This window comes from Octopus bimaculoides, chromosome 23 (assembly GCF_001194135.2).
Source record: "Octopus bimaculoides isolate UCB-OBI-ISO-001 chromosome 23, ASM119413v2, whole genome shotgun sequence".
Classification (NCBI taxonomy): domain Eukaryota; kingdom Metazoa; phylum Mollusca; class Cephalopoda; order Octopoda; family Octopodidae; genus Octopus; species Octopus bimaculoides.
In genome coordinates, this window is record NC_069003.1 from 22,914,502 (window position 1) to 22,923,902 (window position 9,401).

The 9,401-nt window shown below is 36.5% G+C and overlaps 1 protein-coding gene across 5 annotated transcripts in view; it reads left to right on the top strand.

Moving 5' to 3' along the window:
• The window catches only part of LOC106882414 (monocarboxylate transporter 2), an 88,029-nt gene that overhangs the window by 66,856 nt on the left and 11,772 nt on the right, over positions 1-9,401 (top strand). For all 5 annotated transcript variants that reach the window (XM_052976014.1, XM_052976016.1, XM_052976018.1 and 2 more), the window contains one exon: positions 7,296-7,526. In XM_052976014.1, the coding sequence (XP_052831974.1) occupies positions 7,296-7,526 (231 nt within the window). The remainder of the gene's footprint in view (positions 1-7,295; positions 7,527-9,401) is intronic.

A 9,401-nucleotide genomic window follows, 5' to 3' on the forward strand; every position in this document is an offset into this window, starting at 1 on the left:
TATATATATATATATATCATCATCATTGTCATGATTATCATTATTTAATGTGCCTTGTCCATGTTGGCATGGGTTGGACGGTTTCACCAGGGCTGGTTAGCTGAGGGGCTGCACCAGACTCCAGGCTGATTTGACATGGTTTCTACAGCTAGATGCTTTTTCTAATGCCAACCACTCAGAGAGTATAATAGGTGCTTTTACGTGCCACCTTTCTGAAAGGTGTCATTTCAACATGTCTTTCTATAGGAAAACTGTATGGATAGTTTATTTCTATTGTTTTTACATTGAAAGTGAATATGGAGGAAAACGAGATAAATTTTCACCTGATGTTCTTATTTGTGAAAGAGAAATTTCGAAATATTCCCTTTCTACAAAATAAATAAAAACAAAAAAAAGTATAATTAGCTACTAAAAGTTAAAGAAGAATACTCCCCTCCACCACCACCTTCATCATCATCATCGTCATCATTATCATCATCATCACCATCACTTAATGTCTGTTTCCATGCTGGCTTAGGTTTGATGGTTTGACAAGAGCTGGCCAGCTGAAGAGCTGTTTGGGCTTCGTATCTGTTTTAGCATGGTTTCTATGGCTGGATGCCCTTCCTAATGTCAACCACTTCAGAGAGTGTACTGGGTAATTTTATGTGGCACCGTTACAGGCACATTTTCATGGCGCCAGCACCCACAAGCCTGCAAGATGAATACTTTATAGGGATTCTATATCTGAGACTAAACCGAAAATAGTGAATGCCAATACTAAAAGACAACTTCTTTTATCTGTATTAGTCCAGAACACATATGTTTGAAAAGTTAAACAATAAGAGATGGCAGTACTTACATGCAATATACAAATTATACATAAGCTTCTTCTCCAAAGGTTGGTTACATTCTGTAATCCAAATAATTTTTTAAAATAGATAATAACTTTAAAAGACATCTTTGTGGCTGTGTGGTAATAAGCTTGCTTCCCAACCACATGGTTCCAGGTTCAGTCCCAGTGCATGGCACTTGGGCAAGTGTCTTCTACTATAACCCTGGGCTGACCGAAGCCTTATGAGTGGATTTAATAGAAGGAAGCTGAAAGAAGCCTGTTCTGTATATATATATATATATATGTGTGTGTGTGTGTGTGTGTGTGTATTTATGTATTTATGTGTGTGTATGTGTGTGTTTGTGTGTGTGTATGTGTGTGTCTGTGATTGTCTCCCCACTATCACTTGACAACTGATGTTGGTCAGTTTACACCCCCATAACTTAGCAGTTCGGCAAAAGACACCGATAGAATAAGTACTAGGTTTACAAAGAATAAGTCCCAGGTTCGATTTCTTCAACTAAAAAGCTTTTGAAGGTGGTGCTCCAGCATGATTGCAGTCAAATAATAGAAACAAGTAAAAGAATAAAAAAAATGTGTGTGCATGCATGTTTGTGTGTGTGTATGCATGTGTGTGTGTGTACGTATGTGCATGTATGTGTGCATGTGTGTATGTGTGCCGTTGCATTTGTAATTGCTTCCCACCACTGCTTGACAACTTGTGTTGGTTTATTTGCATCCCCATAGCTTAGTGGTTTGGCAAAAGAGACCAATAGAATAAGTAAAAACAAAATAAGTATTGGGGCTGATTGTTTTGACTAAACCCTTCAAGGCAGTGCTCCAGCCTGGCCACAGTCCAATAAGTGAAACATGAAAAAAATAAAAGATAAAATAGATACAGCAACGTTATTTTTACAAAGGTCTGATAAATTTGTGGCATCTATTTACCATGGAGAGAGTTTCTCAAATTGCAATGATGGAAAAAAAAACCTATTATAAATAACTATATGGTATGTTGATGTGGAGGTAGCTATTTTCTAGTCAGATCAAATTCAAACACGATATCAAGTATATATATATATATATATATATATATATATATATATATATATATATATATAAATGGCAAAGAAAAGAAAGTAAATGTTAAATGAACAAATATTTGTATGTTAGTCATTTGATATTTCTGGAAACAATTTTCGATGGTTGCAGATTTTAAAGTTTGAAGGTCTTTAGTCGATGAGAGACAAAAAAAATAGGAGTTTAACTGTCAGGATAATAATACATAAAATTAACAAGTCTTTTCAAACCTGAACACCTATGTCAGACAATATATGAGGTGGTATCAAAAAATTCCTTGACTAGTTCTGTAGCATGCCAACAGATGGCAGCACATGATTGTGTGCACATTACGTAATGAGATGATGACGATGACTGTTATTGTTAATTATTATTATTATTATTATTATTATTATTATTATTATTAGTCAAAATTAAAAGAAGAGTGCCATTGTCATATAGTCAACGATATTTCGACATTCCGTGTGTCTTCAACAGGTTCAAAAAATAATTTTGTCAGTCTGCTTCATTTTGGTTAATATATAAAGGATTGAGGTAACTCCTCCAGAAGATATAGAGTCAAAATTAAAAGAAGAGTGCCATTATCATCTAGTGAACGATATTTCAACATCTTTTTTCAACAGGTTCAAAGAATAATTTTATCAATCTACTTCATTATTATTATTATTATTGAGTGAGAGAGCAGTGCATGCCATCAAAGTGACACTGGGGTAAAATATACGAAGCCCATTATACCCATCATGACTACCCATCTGATAAAGGTACACCAGCCACATGCATCACAACCATATGTGCGTGACCTGGTGATCTCATATCAAGATAAACAGCACATGACCTTGTAGGAGCCCAGTTAGAATTTTCTTCAGGTTGAGTAGCCCATCCCACTCAAAAGGTCCTTGAATAAGGTTTGTTTAAGGATGTTGAGTAATACACCCATGTTTCCAAAGGTGAGTTATTCAAACCCCAAAGAATTCCTCTCAACACCTGGCTATGATGCTCCCCCACTACTTCTGCTCATGATCAGAGACGCACATATCGTCAGCCACTAAGGAACATGCTCAACTGGTTAAGGTGAAACAACTGACAAGCAAATCTGTGGTATTGAGCAGAATATTTGCTGTAGCCCATCTTTTATACCAAGACAAAACAATGTACATGATAACACTTCCAATCAATTAAGACCAGAAGCCATGAGAGCCACTGTCTGGTATTGCATCCGTATTATTATTATTATTATTATTATTATTATTATTATTATTATTATTATTTCAATTTTTTCTTGATAGAGATGAGTAACTATTCATTTTAGTACAATGAAAATTTGTTCTTGCAAAAAGCAAATAATGAGTGGATGTCACAAAGATTTTGCATCTGAGCATAATCAAAGTTGTAATAATCTATTCAGTGAAGAAAAAGAATTCATTCCTTGTGTGTCTTGTGAGCAACTGATTTATTTAAGCTGCATACTACAGTGTATTCAATGGGAAAAAGAGATCTTGGCACCCTATGGCAATATCCCTTGCTGGCATCATATAGCAAAATTAGCTAACTAAATAGCAGGCCAGTCGCTTGACTATCAAGTGGAGCTCCACTGTATGCTTTGGCTTGGTTGCTGCCTCTGGGTATGCTTTCTGGTGCCAATCACTTTGCAGTGTGTTCAATGTGCTATTTCATTTTTGTTTTTTTTAGTTGTAGCACCAGCAGTAGTGAAGTTGCCATGTAGCTTGTCAGACTAAAAACAAACTTCCTTAAATGACTGGGAAGGCTACATGAGATGGAATTTCTTTCACGCCTTTTCTACATATCAAGCAAAGCCATTTTCATGAAGGAAGTAGAGTCCTGTCTGCCAGTCTGTTTTCCTGCTTACTGAAACTGTGGACGTCGCTAAGTTAACTTTGAAGCCCTTTGATTCCAGATTTTGCTTCCACACCTAGAATTTCTTTTCTAACTATAAATAATATTCAGCTATATGAACAAAGTCATCATCATGGAAGTTCCCATGGACATGTGCTCACAAACTCCTCTTGGCTTGACGGACTATGATAAATAAAAGACTAAGAATTGAACCCTAGTTGACCCCGCCTACATTCTGAATTCATCATAGTACTTATTGCTAACTCTCACCTTACTGAGAACTCCTCTGTGTGTGATTTTTGTGGCTTTCACAAGCCATTCATCTGCTCCTGGCTTCCCCAACAACCACAGGAGTGATAGAAAGCTTTCTCTTGGTTGACAAATGCTAAGTAGAAATGGTTCACTTGTAACTAAAAACTCCTGCTATTGTTGTCTTACTCAGAAGACAGCATCAGTAGTACTTCTCCATAGAAGATAGAATTTGTGCATGATGTTGTGTTTTTCTTGCTCAGTTTCATCTCAGATCAGCCAGTCCTTGCATACATAATGTTCAGCTCTTGCTCTGGAATTCCATAAGCACAGGAAGCAAGCCAAGCTGAAAGCCAGTAAACATGGCCACAACCTTAAAATCTGCACAAATATGCTAGGTATGGTGGTCATACTGTATGCTTGTTAGAATTGCTTTCAGATTTTCATATGATTCTTTCATGGTTGTGCTATAAGCTATGGGAACAGAAGGCAGAGTGTTACCATTGTGTAGCAGAACAGCTTTGGTGCTGTCCTTGGATGCATCTATGAAAAGTCGCCAGTTGGTTTTATATGGTATTTCCAGTTGCTCAGAAAGTTCAGTGATGTCATTACAACAGCATAAGTCATCCTTCATGGTGAATAATGCAAGCAAATCCTCTGTACGTTTTCTGTACAGTGTTATCTTCACTCCTTTCTCAAGAAGATTATGGTCTTGAAGCCTTTATGTCAGAAACTCACTTTTCTCTTTGGTTAAATAGAGATCCCTGCACAAGTCATTTATAGCCTCTTGAGAAAATGGTATCGGTTTATTCTCGCTTTCTGGATCATTGGGTTCCACACATTCACCACTGGAATGTTCATCAGCACTGCTGGAACTCTGCATTTCTTGATCTGGAGGTTTGGGCACAGGTGAATTTTCTGAGTGCTCTACTGGGCGCATTGCTGATTGCAAATTTGCGTAAACAATGTGTTTCTTTTTCTTTGCTGTAGTACAACCTGTAAAGTCATGGTGACAGAAATAGCAATCATTAGAGTGATCTTTCTTCTCATGGCAAATCATTGGCACACCAAACTTCATGTGAACATTTTTTCCTGCATACCAGGCACTCAATGTCTTCACACATGTAAGGCAACACACATGAGGAACCCATGACTTATCCTAGTCTCCTAAGTAACAATCGAAGTATGCCTTGTATATTTTCTTGATATGGCATGTAATACTGCGTTTTTCTTTAGCAAAAGTCAATTCCCCACAGATATAACAGAATCTGTTTGGATCATTTTTGCACCGTCTTGCACTCATTGTTGAAAACAAATAAGATCTGAAAGATAAAAACTAACATTAAACACAAGCTTTGAATCACATTGTGGGTGTTACTAAGATTAGTCTCTAGCCCTGGGTTGAAACCCATTTTACAATGCGGAAGAGAATTTTATTTTTATAATAATGACAAAAAGGGTATACAGTGACAATTCTGTAGAAACCATGCCTAATTCAACAAAAAGAAGGCCAGAAATGGATTTCCCATGTCATTTTGCATATAAAAATGGCCACAAATCTCTTGTACTTTTTTGAGTTTTGCACAGTGTTATCTGGCAAGCAACTGAGATCTTTGTCTACAAATATCTCAGTTGCTTGCCAGATTCATGCCTTATCTCATTGAATCAGTTTATACAAATAACGTTTATGGTGTTTAATTTGACAGAAGGAGAAAGAAGGCACTATGTAATTAATAATGTGGTCACGTGGCAAGTTTTGTGAGCTTGCTATTATTAATTTTTGAATTTTGTCTTTTAAACTAATATTTATAATATCCTATAATTTGTTTATATTCTAGTGGTTAATTCTTACTATGAAATCAAATGTGTAAGGGATTGTAAAATTTTATTGTTCATGTAGTAGGCTTCAAAATTCTTACGTTCTCTTGATTTCCTGCAATTCAGACCACTTCATGGTCACAGCAGACACAATGGAAAAGGCTTTGACCCAGATGATGACAAGGGAGATGTGTTGGAACAGCCACTCTGATTCATGGGGCTCACACATATGGATAGTCATCTCCACCCTGGTAGCAGTGAGCAGGGATATGGTCTGGAGACCAGAAATGCCAGAGGTTTCTACTGCCTCAGGCTTAACCATAAGCTTGTCAGAGAGTGACCAATACTTTGACAGTTTCCTTTCCTCAGCTTCACAAGCAACAGAGCCTGGACTGGTGGCTGAACACGCCAAGTTGCCACTGGTGAAGGGGTCACAGCATGTGGCATCCCAAATGAGAGGCCTGCCACTACAGAATGGGAAAATTGTCATACCATCAGGCCTTTAACCATCTTCTTGGTCTAGCCCTGCTGGCTTGAGCTAGGAAGGGAAACTTGTGGTATCTTGGCCATGCTTTATGTTTTTGTTAAGGGTGGCATGGTATGGAAGGCAGCCAGCATTATGATGGCAATCAAATTAAAATGTGATACTTGATTATGTTAGGCTGTAATAGAATAAACTATTTTGTGGAGGCTGTGTGAGTGATGAAATATGGAAGATTAAAAGTGAAATATTTGTAGAAATAATTTTTACAGGTGAAGCATTTAGTGTTTAATTTGACAGAACAAAGCTGTAGAATAATTGATAAGATGTTCATCCTGCAAGCAATGAATCTATGTTTCACATCCTAGCAGAAGGACAATACTTGTTTTCTCTCTCTGATATTAATGATTATAATGTCTCATGTTATTTATACTAAAATTTTTGTTGTCAGTTGCAAATAAATTCATAATAAAAATATTAAATGAATTCATTTGATTCTTATGGCATGGACTTTGCTCTTGTTTAGGTGTGTATGTGTGTGTATTTGTCTATCAGTGTGTGTGTGTGGATGTCTGTGGATGTCTTTGTATTTGTCTATATGTATGTGTCTATTTCTCTACTCTCTCCATCTGTCTGTCTGTCTGTATCTGTGTGTCTATTTGTCTCTGCTTATCTGTCTATCCATCTATGTGTGCATATGTGTCTGTCTATCTGCATGTGTGTTTGTGTGTGTGTGTGTGTGTGTGTGTGTGCGTGTGTTGTGTCTGTTTCTTTATTTGTGAATCTGTATGTGCATAGCCATACCTTTATGTCTGTCTGTGTGTTTGTACATATGTATGCCACTGTCTTTCCATCCATGCAGGCATGCATGTCTGCCTATCCTGTATGCATATACAGTGTGCCTCTACCTATTCTCAAATGTATATATTTCCTCCTCTGAAACTTGAATCTCTTCAACTCATTGTCTCTCTTCTTCCACTTTCCTCTCTTTCTCTCCAGCTCTAGGTTCATCAATTGTCATGCTGAGCGGTATGGTGCTTGTTGGTCAGCGTTTCGGTCCAGAACATCCAATTGGAACTGTTATTGTCAGTGGGTCACATCCATCCGGTTTTGTACTCTTCCCTATTTTCATGCCTTATCTCATTGAATCATTTGGTTGGCGCGGATCACTGTTACTGTTATCAGCTATTAGTTTACACATCATTCCCTTCGCACTTCTTGCTACTTACGGTACGTACCTTGACTTTTCATAATCCTCTTTAACCTTTTAGCATTCAGATTATCCTGTCAAATGTATTGCTTATTCATCCATGTTGTTTTGATTTAATCATACATTGTCTCATACATTCATGATTTCAATGATGTGATTGCTTGGTTTTTAGAATGTTATTGTAAAGTAAGTGTGAGAGTCCAGATCTGGCTGGTTTGAACATAAAACAGGTAGAATATTTTGGCTGGATATAACTGGATTAAATGCTAAAGGGCTGATTTACACATTCTGTTGTGGTCCTTTACCATATGTACCCTGGTGCTAGAACAGGTCCCTACATGTGGTAAGAGGCAACTAAAAGGATTGGCGACAGGAGGAGCACCAAGATGTAAAACATTGCTTTAGCAAAAAACATCCAATCCATCCATGCCAGCATGGAAAAGTGGATGTTAAATGCCGATGATGATGAATTCTATAGCCTCAGGCTGACCAAATTCCTGTGAGTGGATTTGGTAGATGGAAACTGAATGAATTTCCAACTCATGCCAGCATGGAAAGTGGACATTAAATAACAATGATGATGATAATATATTGTCAATAAATCATAAATCTGAAAAAGAAGCACACTCTAAGTTATAGAGTGGTAGAATATATAAATTAAGATAGATATGTCCGGTCTGTGAGGTTACCGTGGGTTTCATGTTCATAAAACACTTCATCAACTGATGATGGAGGTATGTTGGATTGTTGGTATGGCTTTTTTTGTATAAGTGGAATAGTGTTATAACACATCCTTTTGATATATATATGCTCATGTAGTACCCTTGTATATATATATCTTATATATACAACTGATGAAGGGTCCTTTCTCTATGGTTGGTTGTCCTGTTCTCCATTTTATTTCTTGTTGTATATGTATTTAAGTCATTTGTATACATATTTCATGTTATTTGCACTGTTGGTAACGTCCTGTACCCATATATGCATGTATATATATATATATATATATATATATATATATATATATATATTATATTATATTATTTATTATTTAATTGAACGTGATGCATCCATTTCCAAGTAAGTTTATCTTCACCTTTTTTGATGCGACTCTATACTCTATACTATTTTCTTCCGCCATCCTTCTCTAATTCCCTTTTTTTCCCCTCCCTCCTTCACCGTTTTTCATCTGTCTCTCTCTCCCCCTCTTTCTCTTTTTTCTCTTTCTCTCTCTTTGCTCACATGTGACCATTGTCCATCTTTCTTTTCCTCACATGACTATCTTTTCCTGCACAGATATTCAAAAGAGCGGACATGTTTTTCTCCCTCTCTTCTATCATTTCTATTTTCAAAAAAATGTTTCTCCCTGTGTTCACTATTTTCCTTTTGTTCTGGTCCTATGACCTTCCCTGTTTGTTTTCACTCAGTTTCCTTGTATCTCTCCACGGTCATATTTTTGTTCCCAACTTCCTCCATGAATCCTAAATTTTATTTTAGAATTTATGGGAGCAACTGTCTTTGAAGACTCATATTGTCATTGAATGCACAAAATGAGGAGTAGATAGACAGCCCCCAACTGACGAAGGGTCCTTTCTCTGTGTTTACTTGTTCTGTTTTCCATATTTTTCTCTTGTTGTTTACGTATTTAACTCATTTGTTTATGTATTTCATGTTATTTGTACTGTTGGTGACATCCTGTATCCATATATGCATGTATATATATATATATATATATATGTATATTATACATTTATTTAGTAATGAAATTCAAAACACACTGAATTTGCAGGCCATACATGTGAAGTGGTCATGATAAACAATATTTACTCTTGTTAGATGGAATACTCTTTTTTGTTGAACCTAGACATACGGACCATTTTATATATATTTATATA